Source organism: Rhincodon typus, chromosome 19 (genome assembly GCF_021869965.1).
Source record: "Rhincodon typus isolate 14 chromosome 19, sRhiTyp1.1, whole genome shotgun sequence".
Taxonomy (NCBI): Eukaryota; Metazoa; Chordata; class Chondrichthyes; order Orectolobiformes; family Rhincodontidae; genus Rhincodon; species Rhincodon typus.
In genome coordinates this window covers 7,738,277-7,753,620 of record NC_063350.1, presented here as the reverse complement: position 1 = coordinate 7,753,620, position 15,344 = coordinate 7,738,277, and the positions used below count along the sequence as shown (strand labels likewise).

The following is a 15,344-nucleotide window of genomic DNA, read 5'->3' as shown; positions in this document are numbered from 1 at the left end:
TTCCCACTCACGTATATGACCAAAGTAGCAGTCCTAGCATTTATTCTTTAACAAGCCTACTACCCATCCTCCAGTTCAAACTGCACTTTACTACAATTCACTGTTTACTGTCCTCAAAAAATCCAAACTGACAGACTATCTTATTCCACAAGGCTCAATTTTATTAATCAGCTTTTTACGTGATACAATGTCACTTAAGCAAATCAATATTGACAACACCCAAGTATGCTCATTAACTTTGTTACTTCATCAAAAAGACTCAAAGTCAACACTAACTGCCTTTTGCAAATCCATGCTGTTTCATATTTACTCAAAACGACTTGTTTCTTTGGTTATTGTTTCTACAAGCCTCCCAAGTTGGGAAACGTAACCAACCTTACTTACTAGCAATACACTTACAATTTTCCTTGAAGGGTGTAACATTTGTCACTTTACAATCTTCTGATAATCTCCTATATCTAGGAAAGTTCGGAAGATTAAAGTCTTTCACTAACCTCCACTCATCTCCCTTCAGAAACTGGGATGCAAATCATGTGGACCAGGCAACTGATCAATTTAAGCATAATCAGCCTTTCCACTACCTCCTAAAATTATGATTCCCATATACTGCCAAAATTTTCTTGATCACATTTTTGGATTTACTGTAGGCCGAGGAATTAATTGGAATTAGTGATATTTCCACCATTATTGTGCCAAGGACAGAAGATACAAGGAACACCAGATGGGCTGTGTTTTTTTTTTAGCAATTTCTGGGTTAAACACCCTTTCCTAACAACACTGTCAATTCAGAATCTTGAGCTATCTTTCGGTTTTCTTGTATCAATTTATCTAAAAGTTAATCTGGACCAAGTGTTTTTACACACATCAGTCTAGTGCAGGAATCAGCAACCTTTTTTTAAACAGGGACATTAGAACTAATTCTGAATTCTTTATGGTGAAAGTCATCTTTAAGACAGACCTCAACTTAAGATACAAAGAATCAAGACAATGTTCTCAACTAATGATGTTTGAGATTATACAAAGAGCTTTTCACAGCAAAGTAATTTATTGCACCAGCCATGTTAGAAACAATAATCATAGGCATAAATCCTAAAACCAAAGACATTATCTACAACCATTCCAAAAGGTTTAGGGTGCAATGATACTTTTTCTTGAAATAAACCATTTATAAAAATGATAAATTTTCCTTTTCATCTCCACAATTTAAAAAAAACCTTTCTTGACTTACTTTTCAGGCTTTTTCTCAAGTTAATATGATCCATCCGAAAAAGGGTTGAGAGCTGAATGCTGCTCTGGAATACAGGTTGCTGACCCCCAATCTAGGATGTATTTCAGAGACTTTTGTGTGAATAATATGGTAGACATTGCACTTGGTCTCTAGATGACTATATTAAAAGATCATGGTTAATTTTGGTTATGGAACTCCATATACTGTATGTTAATGCCAGTGTTTGTTTTGCCATTGGCTTGATTTACTTAAAAAGGGCTTTTGATCAGAGCACAACAGGAAAATGTTAGAAGTCTGAATCAACAATGCCTACAGCCTGAAAGGAATGCATGAACCTCCACGCAAATTAAACAAATATTGTAAGAACCACGCACCTGTACACAACACCCAAGAAATATAGATGCAAACAAAATTCAGATTATCCCCCAAGTGTTTTTCTCTTATTTATTGACTGATTTTGCATTTTTATACAAAATTTATACCAATTACAAAATCCTTACTTTGGAATAGAAATACCAGGCTGCTTTTAAATCACACTAGAGTTGGGAAAAAAAAAACCAGGTAATGTTTACACTCCAGAGCTCATAGAGCTTAAAAGAAAAGCAAAAGACACCACGAAGGGCCAGACAAAATTACTATTACCCTTTTCAGCTTAATTTCTTAAGATTGTGCATTTACAAGGAAATCTTTATTAACTAACTTTTCCAATGGTTTTTCCTGTTGAAGGCTTTCTAAATATAAAGGCAGTGAGAAACAATTTCCTTTAACTGGCCTCAAGTTTTATTCTAAACACAGCTAAATTACAGAAAGACCATGCTTACCTGTAATTAGTATCCAAAGAAGATACACTGAAAGTGATTATATTTGGCTCTCATCTTATTTGACAAGTGAGAAAAAAAACAAATGTGCAATGAGGGGAAAACAGTTCCAACAACGTGAGCTTGCCCATGCACTTAATTGTGAACTGTAAACCTCGATTTCATTCATTAATTACAAAATGTTGGTAGTAATACTTCTTGCCAGCGATGCCTGACTAACGAGGTTTGTTGTTTTTGGAACTTTCTTCATGCTTTAGCAATGTTGTAGTATTGGATTACTTCCCGAGGTGTATTCTTGAATTTCTATTTCTCACCTCCACCTCCCCCAGATAGGCCCACCCACATCCAATCTTCTTCAACCTAAGATTTATGATATTTTAAGGTAAGATTAAGTTTGTCTGGCCTTGATCCTATGGAAGCACAAGGATAGCACATCACTTTTAGAACTGTATTTACATAAGAAGCTCATTAGGGGTGTGAAGGTCACCACTGAGAACAGACCAAATAAGGCAAACTGTACATACAATAGTTTTAATCTTTAACTGTTGCCTAGAGATCAACTGTACACAAAGGCTATTAGAACGCGGTTTCATTACAATTTACCTTTTATATAATTAAAACCCAGAACTTTGGTCATAAGAATGCTAGCCAAACCTAGTTTTAACACCTTCTAGAACTAGGTGTGGTGATGTTTCTAATAATACACAGACCGAGGCTGACTCTGGTATAGAAAACCACTCCAATTATCAATTCTGAATATGGAATGGAAACTGGCTGAAATTTTCCCATGTGTATTTGTTGCACAAATTAAAATCTGCATATATCCCCAGTGTTTTCCAACTGGTACTAATCAAACTTCTGGATATCAGTGTAAACTGTTTCACGTTTGAACTCTGGGCTCTCAATACGTCACCCTAGAACAGTTGGCAATATGAATCACCAAAAAAACAAATTTGTAGCAACAGACAGGGCCCTTTTTCCAGTTAGTTTAAAGAATCTGAACTGGCCCTCTTTTTCCAATTGTATGTAAACTCACTTCAACACCTTACAACTTGCCCCATAGATTATTTCCGCAGGGCCACTAACCCTCATCTTACTAAATGAACTGGGATTCCACACAGTTAGCAGAGAAAATGCAGTGAATGATCAGTGCTCAGAATGAACTTTGAGATCTTTAATTCACAAGAGCTGCAATCTATGTATTAGGCTACCTTTTCCAATACTTTAGATGCAATAGTATTTTCCATACAAGGCTTTTATCAAACTGATTTTTTTTTTAAAAAAGGCTCATCTGCTAAGTTTGATCAGAAGAGCATCAAAATTAATTAACTAAACATGTAACTTAAAATGGGTATGAGTGCAGTGCTATTTCTATGGAGTCTAGCTGACTGCAGTAGTCTTGTTTCAGAAACCACAAAAATAACTTCAAAACCCCAAATAAAACTTTTCCAATACTTGCAGGCTTTTTGCTGATCAGATCATCAATGCTACTGTGTCATCAAAATATAGTATACTGCACCAAAAATCAAAATAAAACAGCCTGAGGGTGTTTGTGTAAATCTACTTCTGCCATTTTATTTCCTTCCATTGGGGCTTGGCAAGATTGAAAAAAAACATTTATTATAAGTTCATTTGGGGCTGTGCGAGATTCCCCCAGTACTTTTCACTTGTATCATCTGTACAGGTGACCACTATGTAATTGTCCACATTCCTCCAAATTAGAAGTGAGTGCAGCAATACAGTTTCCTTGCAGCTCCTATCGTCTTGCTGGAGTCAGCAGCTGGGTAGTTGTCAATGAATCTGGGAAGAGATTGTGGTAGGTTGGGAGTGGCACATATGCAGCCGTGATCATTTTTCCTGTGAAAGAAAAATAAGTTAAATTCCATTTCGAATTAGGCACAAAAGCAAATCCTTAGAAGACAGACTCAGTCGCCGAAACAAGATATTGCCAATTCAAATCAGGATTCAAACAAGCTAGCCACCCACAGCCAGACTGAAAACTGGAGCAACACAATAGGCATCAGCACCTTCCTCTAATCTATGGCTAACCCCTCAGCATAGTACACTTTGTGTAGCCAGAACCTGTGGATAATCTCTTGGGCAGTATGCATTAGACAACATTTAGACACGAACTTCACACTGTAAATGTAACCTCCAACTGTTAAGTGCAATAAAACACAGAGTACTGTATTGAAGGAAACTGGTGTGCTTGCCCTTTACATAATACCTATTTAAGTTGTCATGAAAATGTACTTTTACAAATTTAAAATAATTAAGTGTACTTAAAATAAAATCATGCGAGCAGCAAGGGTCTCCAGCCTGGCCAACATCCATTTCTGCTTGCACACAGTTTGGCTAAGAAGCTGGGCCGGATCTAACCAGACTTCTTCACAGATATTGGTCTAAAACCCAATTAATGCAAAGCTAATAGACATTTGTCAAAGCATCTTGGTCAAAACAAAGAGTAGTCATGGTCAAAAATCATAGGAAGATGCCAATGTCTTCACAAAAACAGAAAATACTGGAAGAACTCGGTAGGCAAGACGGCAGTTGTAGAGAAAGAAACACAATGGGCTCTGAAGAGTCATATCGGACTTGAAACGTTAACTGTTTCTTTCTCCACAGATGCTGTCGATCTACTAAGTTCCTCCAATGTTTTCAGTTGTTTCAGATTTCAACATTTGTAGTATTTTGCATTTGAGTGTTAACATCTTCATGTGCGAAGACGGCAAGAAACTCTAAAATGGAACAGCCAAATAAAACTACTCCAAACATTGTTCTGTACATCATATAAGTTTCCTTCCCAGTAACAACACCCTCCATGGTTTTCCAATGTAATTCAACTTCCATGTATGTAGTAACTTGGAAGAGCAGGCTATTCAAACTTGCTAGCCAGCTCCACCACACTAAATAATGGCTAATCATCTACCTCAACACCACAGGCTCGTCCTCAATATCAGCTACTGATCAGTGCCTTGAACATACTTAATGCCTGAGCTTCTGTAAACCCAGAGAATGAAGAATTCCAAAGATTCACCCACGGAAGTAATTCACCCATGGAAGTAATCCCCCCTCGTTCAGTTCTACTTGGGTTACCTTTCATTCCGAAACTCCTGGTTCTAGAAGCTCTGACCCCAACAAAAGCCTTTTAGCATCTACTCTTTACAAATTTTATAAGTTGCAAGCTTAAACAACACGCACAAACATGTGAAAAGACTTTTAGCATAATTTCAATTGTAACCCACCAGCAAACCACCTTCCATGCAAGGCACCAACAGCAGCAGCTGCAGCAGCAATGGTCGGGCACTTTACATAGACATTTCCCTAAAAAGAGAAATGGATATCTCATTATAATTTTTGACAAGTAAATTTTGACAAAGCACCAATACTCAACATTAGCCCATCATTTCACAAATGTGGTTACAGACCCAATATTTTCTGTTTCCATTCAGTTTCAGCATTAGTTTTTTTTTATTAATCCCCACCACCATACTTGCACATTAAGTTATTACATCTATATACCCATTCCTGACCCTTGCTGTGTGGGATTGTTCAGAGTTAATAATCAAGGTGAACTAAAGAAACCATAATTGGTCAATACAGCAGTAGGACTTCTGAAAATACAAGGGAAGTGGAATATGACCAAAAGCGATTAATGCACAACTAGACAGTATTTAAGAATAAAGGATGTCTGAAAACAGCTAAACATAATGGATTTTGCAGTTCAAATGCCTGCCTACGAAATGCTGAATCACAAGAAGATGCAGAGATAGTGGCCATTTTTCCTACTTTGCCTCTGGCAATTCCCCAGTTAGGCACACTTGCCTCCATTGGTTCCCTTTCAAGCATTTATCAAATTCTCTACTAAATGTTACTAGTGAATCTGCATCCAGCAGTATTTCAGATAACTCCTTACAAAAATCAGTTTGTTACATTTGAAGAATGTGTGTTACTATTTTGCAGTGTGTAAGAGGGCATGATTACAGGTCAAGTCAGATAGCACAAGAATAAGGAGCCTGAACCTGCGGCATTGTGTGGACTAATTATAAACTTTATAAACAGTTGATTCTGTATGATCAACGGTCTTGTGCTTACTTGAAATGGGTTGCTAGATCAGCTGTTTTCTGATAGAATGCTTGTTTTATGCTTTCTAACTTTTGCTGTGCCATTGATTCAAGTGGCGAGCATCTGTAACAAATGTCTGAAAATGCTCGTCACAAACACAAAACTTCATTTGGACAAATTTCTCACCTGGGGTGAATTTTTGTCCACAAATATATGAATGACTCCTCCATGTTTGTTACATTCTTCAATCACATCATCGCGAATTTCTTGGTCCCAGGCTGGATCATCTTCCCTTCAGAAGGAAGTTGTGCAATAATTACCATCACATAGTAAAGTGCCTGCAATTTTCCTAATCCAGAATCTCAGCATACATTAAATGTAAAAATAATTGAAAACATTATCAGGAAATTGAAGCATTAGGAACTCAACCACTCATTGACTATACAAAACTTACTGAGTAGCAAGTAATTAATGTGTCCCAAGTAAACTCAGTTTATTATTTCAAAGAATTGGTACATTAAACTTGGAAATCAGACCTGATTGCCCAGATGGGTTTGTTTAATGACTGATCAGATGCATAAAGATAGAGGAACCTAAATTTAACCCATATTGTTAGCTAGGCAACAGTGGACAACAAAACCAAGCTCACCACCCAGGTTAGGTAGGGAAAGAGAATTTGAATGTCCTTAATTATCTCCATTCTGAAAAACAGGGGAGGATCCTCTAGTAAGCAAGCTGGTAATCTTCATTCTAGTATCAGGTAAACATAAGAATAGGATAAATTGTGATCGCATCCATGATCAAACTGAAATTCCATTTATCAGCTAGACTCACAACCTTTGGGAAAGGTTGCTGTCATTAATACACCCCCAATATAATTTTAGTGACTCAAATTAAAGCATGAATTATGAGAATGCGATGTAGAGATAACCAGTTTAACTAGAAACAGTGAAGACTTTACAGGCAACTAACAAAAGAGTTAAAACAACTGAAACTAGAATCCAGTGACATGCACATGTTCAGAATTTCCCCACTAATTCAGATCTTGGTTCTGCATTGGACATCATTGGCCATTTTCAGTGCACTCTAACATTTGAGAACAACATAAAAGCACGTTAATCATTTTCGGTAGAAATCAATTGCAGCACGACTGCAGAATCTCAGTAGGCGCCCACAAATGCACGCAAGACTTCTGCGAATTTGCAACTGTTTTCAAACGGTCAACATGAGACAACATCAGTTTACCTTGGATAGCAAGTGGATAGTTATCATCAGATTTCTGTACACACAATTTAGGAATATTAATAAAAAGACTATGTCAATGCTGTTTATCAGCCACATGCGCCATCCATTAAAAATTTTGATGCCTAACAGGTTGAAAAAGATGCATACCTATAGAAAACCAATGTGAAGTACTTTTAAGAACTTGCTCATTTCTTTGAATAAAACCTTGTTATTTCATTCCCATATTAATTATCAGGTGGATTTAACCAACAGCCTACTTTTGAGTTTAACATCACTCAATTTATATAGTCTGATAATTCAAATTTCTGTAGCAGTAAATTCCCATGTTCTTGTATTCATTACAAGAAATCATTCAAATTATTTATCTCAAAAGGCTACTGAATTATCAGATTATAGATGGAAAATATATATATAGGCTGCTAGTGAAACAAGTTATTTTATTTTGGTGTTATATTTTAGAATATAATTCAGGAAAACAAACAGAAAAGAATTTGAAAATACTTACGACTGTGGGTTAAACATGTTGGAGAGCTGAAAACACTGCGTCGCTATTGGTGGAGTATTTACAGTCGCAGGGGGATTCAGTGCTGAAATGACAATACTACTTAAAATACTGCTCAAAAGACTAATTATGTATTCAAGCAGATACATATCTATATAACAAATGGAAATATTTTCAGTTTATGTACTCTCGCTAACTTAATAATTGCCCTTAATCTCTTCAAAAAGCCGTTAGTTTGAGTTCATATTGATCCTGAAGTTAACATTTTCAGTTAAACAACTACAGTGCTTATGACATTTTGTCAGATCTTGCTAACGAAGTGCCCATGTCTATAAAAGTGTTGTCTAAACACAAGCTGTTGCCACACAGCAGTTGCTCACAACCTAACGATACATTGTTCTTTAGTACACTGTAGAATTTTAGTCAAATGCCAGTTCAGTTTTGAAATTCCAGAACTACCAGATATTTTCAAAACAAACTAAAAATAAACTCTTATTTAAATAGTGCTATTCACAATCTCAATGTCCCAAACGGCATTACATCCAATTAAGTACATTCGAAGTATATAACAGATTGAGAATGAGAAAAATGATATGGTTGTGTACTGCAGTGCTGTCTTGGTCACAATGATGAAACACATTAGTTTCCAAAAACCTTATAATCATAAGGTAGAATGCTGGCAGCAGTTTAGATGTAGTCTTGAACACAAGACCCAGATTATTCACTACACAATACAAATTCTGGAATAAGCATCAACAATTCTGCTTACTTTCAAGAAAGATGCTGAACATAAAAGACTCCTGAAACTTTTTCCAGGTGTCCCTTGCTTCATTACTGAACAACAGGTAAACTTAAGGAATGTGACTTATTCGCTATGTCTGCGCTGTGAAGCGCACACAGGAACCAAATGCAGCTTTATAAATTTAAATTCTAACTTTCATTTGTGAAAGTGATTAATTTTGTAGCTTAACAAATTTAGGAAAAGAAACTCCTGCAAATTCTTACCTTCAGTCTGTTGGATAATTCTTGCTTGCAAGTCTAAGGACAAAGCAAAAAGAGGAAAATATTAAAGAGTTATATTTAAGACAATGCTAATTAACATACAAATCTTTGCTCAACAAGCCTGGTTGATCAAAACTGCGCATTGTGTAAGTCATGATGTAATTGAAGAAAATCAAAACAGTAAAGTACTGCACCATGATGCTTACAAATCAAGCTTCTAATTAGGGTCCTGTTCTGGCAAGTAATATATTTTTGATCAGACACTGACATTTTAACTGCTGCTAGAACTTGATTTGCGAAATATGAAGATTTGAAGCTGGGGATGGGAGAAAGCTACTTGAATGGACTGGTTGGACTGAAGAGCCTGTTTCAGCACTTGTATAACTCAATGACTGCTTAAGCCATTCAATAAAATCATGGCCATTCCCACCTGCCCCAATAAAATTTTATCCCCTTATCAAGAATTTATTCGCCTCTGCCTTAAAGATAAATAAAACTTCAGCACCCCTGCAGCTAAATGAAAACAGAAATTTCCATAACATTTTATCACGAAAAATCACATTTCATGATTATGTCAAAGGTGCAAACTGTCTCTGAAGACAATATAAATTACTAAAATCAGTGCTACAGAAACAGGACTTGCACAAACACCAATCCTGTTCATTACAAAAATATTGAAAAATCCAATCATACCCGTTACTGCTGCCATGGCACCTAATGAAATATTGCCACTCATCTGCAATGCTTGCTGTGCTGCTGGGGGAATTTGTAACCCTGTTCCTGAACCAAATAAAATATACAGATAAGAATAACAAACATTGTAAACAAGAATATTTATGATATTAATTAACACTTCAATACACAAATCTTTAGGAACCAGATGACAGAATAGATAGAAACTCACTACAAATGAGAAAATTCAGTAGGTTTAAAAAGAGAATTAGTCTAATTGGTGGAGTTGAGGCAAGTGGCAAACAAAAGGATAGGTGCTCGGGCTGCTGTTGTTCTTTGTATAAACAATTGGGACTCAAAATAGGAGTGCAATCATCTGAGGCAATACAAAGTTAAAAGGATACAGTTGAAACAGTTGAGGAAGACAGCCACAAAATACAACACCATTAGAATAAGCCTGAAGAATGGACATGGAAATTAATATTAATGTGGATAAATGAAAGATGACGCACGTTGGAAGTAGGAAGTAGGTAGAAGGAGGCTACATTCTCCTTGGAGAGCAAAAGTCTTAATGCGGAAGAGAAGTAAACAAATATAGGGGTGTACATTCACTGAATTTGAAGTTGCAATGGCAGGTTAAGGTCATGGAAGACCAGCCCTCTCTGCAAATATTGAAATTACATATCATAGAGTACTTTAGATTTCAGTATGAGACAAAGCTCTGGTCACAATATTACAACAAAAAGGAGACTGAAACAATGAGATGAGATAAAATATATGTAATGATGACAGCAAATTAAACAGGTTGCAACCCACCAGCAAAGACTAACTGACTTGGGCTGTATGTTCAACAGAAAGCTGCAGGTGACATAATGGAGGTATTTGAAACTATGAAGGGTATGACAACACAGGAGGATGCTTTAATTTGTGGGGAATTCTACAATTATTGGATTTTAATCTAACAGTCACTATTAAATCCAAGAGATAGTTCAGGATAAACACCTTCATCCAGGGGGTGGTGAGAATACGAAACTAGTTACCATGTGAAGTTACTGAGGCAAATAACAAAGATACATTTAAACAGCAGCTAGATAATAGATGATAGAGATAGGAATCAGAAAGATTCAACACACTCTTTGGAAAAGATGACTAAGGAGGGTGGTGGTTTGTATGGAGCTAACATGGTTAGATGTGTGGAACTGAATGGATCTCCTTCTACATGGTAAATTCTATGTAAAATTCATGATGTACGATTTAAGAATTGCTAAAATTAACTTCTTCACAACTTTGAATCTGGTTAAGAGAGAATATGGGTGATAAGTAAAGAAATCCAGCCCTATTAAAAGTATCGCTACTGTAAAAATGACTGAATATAACTGTAAACAATTTTCAGATTTTTAAGGGTACAGGCTTGAGCTTTCACATGGGCCTCAAACACAGATTCTTGGCTTACTCTACAGTGTGGGTCCAAAGGACCAATAGCACTGTTGATTTTGGAAGTCAACTAGTAGCTTGAACAAATTCTCCATTCAGTCAAAAATGGATCAAATACTGCATGCTATTCAAATTCAAGTCAGCATTGGCAGGAAAGAATATCACATTATAATTGCATTTCAACAGTGCTGCTCCAACTGCTGCAGGATGGTTACAAGATAGAATACTTTTATTAATGTTTTAACCAGAAGACAGGACAGACTGGACTGAGGAATCCTATTATGATGAAAATCACAAAGAACAAAGCCTATGCAATGAAACTGAAGAAATAAGATTTCAAGGTAGCCGAAGGAGTGCAGATGCAATTGAATTCAAAGTGCTGTTGTAACTCTATTCAATAAGTACAGAGAAAGAATCTACAGGATATATTTCACACCAATTTCAAGTCCTTCTACCCACTCCTATTAAAATACCTTCTGCAAGCCTAGCCATCAACTGCAGGCGCCCTGTTGTTCCAAGGTCAATGCCGGTCCTCTCCAGTTCATCGCTGTCCAGGAACGAGCTTGCATTGGATGAATCCGATCGCTCTGTAACATGACCAACCTTCATTGGTCTACCAGCAAGCTCAAAGCCATTTAGCTGTTCCAGAGCCTTCTTTGCACACTCAGCATCAGAAAACTGAATAGAAAGTATGAAGTCACCAATTAGTTTTATAAATTAATTTAGGCAATGAAATTCAAAGTTGTTGTTTTTAAGAGAATATGTTCAAAATAGAAGTTGGAAAAACTTATTTCCAAAAAGGGGAACAATAATCTCGGACTTACTGTTATGAATCCATAGCCTTTTGACCGCCCTGTTTCACTATCCATCATCAGTTGAATGTTTTCAATCTAAGAAACCAAACAATAAGTAGAAAATCACAATTTTAAGTACTTTAAATATGCACATGAAAATGTACAAACTCTATTCTTAACCCATGAAGGTCAAACCTTATTTGTAGACATTCTACCTATCAAATTAAATTGAGATAATCATTCAAACAGTTCCAATGTTCAACAAGTACAAACCTAACATCAATAAGGAAAGGCTCCCTGTGCAGAATTGATCTGAATTTCAGATGACTGTAGTTGACTGCAAATTGCCAAGATTAAGACAGTAATTGCTAACAATTTAAGAAATTATATTCCACATCAATGCTTGCCTTAAAAATTTCAACAAAAGCATAAGTGGCAGATGAATATCAGGCACAAGATTTGTAAAGGATTTAAAAGAACTCTTAAGACAGCTATTGGTAAATCAGAGGATGTGCTGGTTAATGGCTGTGTTTTAACAAGCAGATGGCCTTATAGTACAATGTACTTTACTACCCTGCTGAGGCGGCATTTAAAAAAAAGTTGTACAAGGGACACAGGTATTGCTGACTAGGCCATTATGCATTACCCAATGCTCAGTTAAGGGGGCAGATTTCCTTCCCTAAAGGACATTCATGACCCTGACAGGTTCTTTCAAACAACTGAAAGCAGGTATGTGGGTTGCCATTTGGCTGGCTTTCTCATTCCAGACTATTCATATTTCACCAGCTGCTGCAGTGGATCCTCGGACATTACAGTTCCGGATTATTGGGCCAGTGACATTACCATTTTAAGGAAAGACGATTCACAGCACATGCATGTCACTGGTTGAGCCCTGCCCATTCTTAGTTGCCCTGGAGAAGGTGTGTTGACCTGCCTTCTTGAATCCTTCAAGTCCATTTGGTACACGTAAACCAATTGCTGATAGGGAGGGAGTTCCAGAGTTTTGACCCAGTAGCACCGAAGGAATGGCAATACATTTCCAAGTTAGGAGCAGAGTTTTTAGGCGGTGGCATTGTCATTTTTCTGCTGCCCTTGACTATTTTGATGGTAGTGATTGCTAGTTTGGAAGGTGCTGCCTTTGTGATTTTCTGCAGGATATTCTGGAGACGGTGCAGACTTTTGCCATTGAGCATCATTGGTGGAAGGGGTGAATGCTTGTGGATGCAATACCAACCAAACCAGTTGCATTGTTCTGTACTGTGGAAAACTCCTTGTTGAAGCTGCACTCATCCATGTGGACAGTGCTCCATTACACTCCTGGCTTATGCTATGGCACACACACTTTGGAGCGATAGGTGGTGAGTTACTTGTGGCAGGATTCCTAGCTCTTGAACTGTTCTTGCAACTACAGTACTTATTCGAGTTCAGTTTCTGGTCAGCAGTACACCAGGACATTGATTATCAGGGATTCAGCAAAGATAATGCCACTAAATATTGAGATGATAGTTTGATTATATCCATCTAAAGAGAATCCATGTCTAATCATAAATATTACAGGGGTATATAAACACAGATCAAAATACAGCAGTCTAACAGAACTAATATTTTATGAAATAGGGAATACAATTTGATTTAATGAAATCTTCAGAACAAGGACCCTATAAGTCTAAAATTATACTTACTCTCCCAAAGGGCTCAAAAATTCCTCTCAACATTTCTTCAGTAATATTGAAGTGCAACGATCCTACATATAGCCTCATTGGTCCTGCAGTGCCTTTCTGTAGGTTGTTAGCAAGAGCTGCTGCTCGGTTCTTCTCAGCCTGTTTCACACAAATGACATAAGTTAACCTTCTCTTTGAAGCCATACATGGAATCATCCAAGTTAAAAGTCGTAGAATTCTAAGATTGCAGCCAAGGTAAGCTGAAATTGACAAGTTGTAGAAATATTAACAAAACAAAAAATACTTGCTGAATGATAAAGCACTGAAAGAATTTCATTCTAAATAAGGGCTCATGATGGTTCTTTTATTCAAGTTATTCTGTGATTTTACAAATAACTGTGTACTAAATTTGAAAAAATCCCAGGTTCCCATCATGAAGATGTCAAATCTTGTTTCACCAAATGAAAACTGAAAGGTAACTAAACCTCTGAGATGAAAAAGCTGCTCATCAGCTGTTAAGAGAAAGTGACTGTCTCTTTATCGAGTATTTTAAAAAGTTAATTGTTGACTTTAATACATTTTCCCTTATTTGCTCATTAACTACCGATATCACTGGCAAGGTAAGCATTTATTAACTAATACTGATTGATTATGAGAAGGTGACTGCCATTTTTTGAACCCCTGCAGTCAACGTGCAGCACCTACAGACACATAGCTGCTGAGGAGGAGATTTCAACTCTGTGACAAATTAATAACAAACATTTCCAAGTCAGGACAGTCTGCGGCATGTAAGAAAATTTGGAGGTAGGCAATATGCCCGAGGTACTAAACGAGTACATTTACACACAGGAGATGTGGCCAAAGTCAAAGAAGAGGTAACTGCAACACCAGGTAGGCTAAAAATTAATGAAGAGCTATAGAGGCTGGCTGTAATTAAAGTTGATACAGTCATGAGGACTGTCACTTGGATCAGAGGATAAGGAGGAAGAAAGCATGAAAATTGGAGGCACTGTCCAAAATCTTCCAACCCTGCTTTGATAGAGGTGTGCCAGAGGACTGGTTAAAAGGGCTGTTTAGGTCCTGGTTAAAGGGGCTTTAAGTATAAACTCAGCATTTACAGTCGAGTTATCATAACATTGGGTAAATTCTCATAACAGATGAATCAGCATAATCACTTCAATAAATGTGAATTAAGAAATGTCAGCATGAGCATGTTAAAGACAAGTTCTATTTATTTAATTTGGTTGAAGATTTTTTGATAGGGTAACAGAGTTGACAAGAGTAATGCAGTTGATGGGATGTACACAGACACTCAAAAATGTATTTAATTAAAGTGCCTCAGGCTTGTTAGCAAAGTTAAAGACAACTGAATAAAATGGATAGTGGCAGCCTGGTTATGAAATTGGCTGAGTCAAAAGAAACGGATAAGTGTTGAACAGCTTAACTGGGGTCTGGAGGAAGGTATACAGTGAGGTTTCAGGGAATGGTATTAGGATCAATGGCTTTCCTTAATTTAGATTAATGACATAGACCTAGAGTATTACAGGATAGGGGACCACAAAAAAAACGGCGTTGAAATACAGACCATCTATTACGTAACTTAAAAGCAACCCAAGTTTCAATTTGAACGGCCTACTCTTTTCCTGTGTTGCTCCCTATCCTACAGGCTACAGCTGTCAATTCTCCCACATCAATTACTGGGTTTGACAAAACTGTTTCAAAAAGTAGGTTGACAGAGTCACGATTGGAATGGCACAACACTGCACTAATCACAGATCGTTCACCAGTTGTCTCATGCATTAAACATATTTAATCCAGAAAACTAATTTTAATGTTAAAGATAATAGATACACAAACTAACCAAAATTGAAACGTTACTTTAGGTATACCTGTTGACTAAGAGTCAACACAATAAGCTTGCAC

The 15,344-nt window shown here is 36.8% G+C and overlaps 1 protein-coding gene across 1 annotated transcript; it reads right to left on the bottom strand.

Annotated features, from left to right (window-relative positions):
* Positions 1 to 1,640: 1,640 nt before the first annotated feature.
* rbm39a (RNA binding motif protein 39a) lies at positions 1,641 to 13,669 on the bottom strand. The gene is made up of 9 exons (XM_048608595.1): positions 13,443 to 13,669; positions 11,791 to 11,856; positions 11,440 to 11,644; positions 9,554 to 9,640; positions 8,864 to 8,896; positions 7,862 to 7,943; positions 6,298 to 6,403; positions 5,292 to 5,370; positions 1,641 to 3,903 (listed from the first exon to the last, which is right to left on the bottom strand). The coding sequence occupies exons 1-9, from the start codon at positions 13,635 to 13,637 to the stop codon at positions 3,803 to 3,805; spliced, it is 954 nt and encodes a 317-aa protein (XP_048464552.1). The 5' UTR covers positions 13,638 to 13,669; the 3' UTR covers positions 1,641 to 3,802.
* Between the last annotated feature and the right edge of the window lie 1,675 nt (positions 13,670 to 15,344).

What these genes read in the sequence shown, in the direction of transcription:
- rbm39a (XM_048608595.1), bottom strand. Translation starts at nt 13,637, where the DNA reads ATGATTCCATGTATGGCTTCAAAGAGAAGGTTAACTTATGTCATTTGT. An exon ending in GATGGCTAGGCTTGCAGAAG is followed by an intron (nt 9,641 to 11,439) that starts GTATTTTAATAG and finishes TATTTGGTTCAG; the next exon opens with GAACAGGGTTACAAATTCCC. An exon ending in AACATGTTTAACCCACAGTC is followed by an intron (nt 6,404 to 7,861) that starts GTAAGTATTTTC and finishes TTCCTTCTGAAG; the next exon opens with GGAAGATGATCCAGCCTGGG.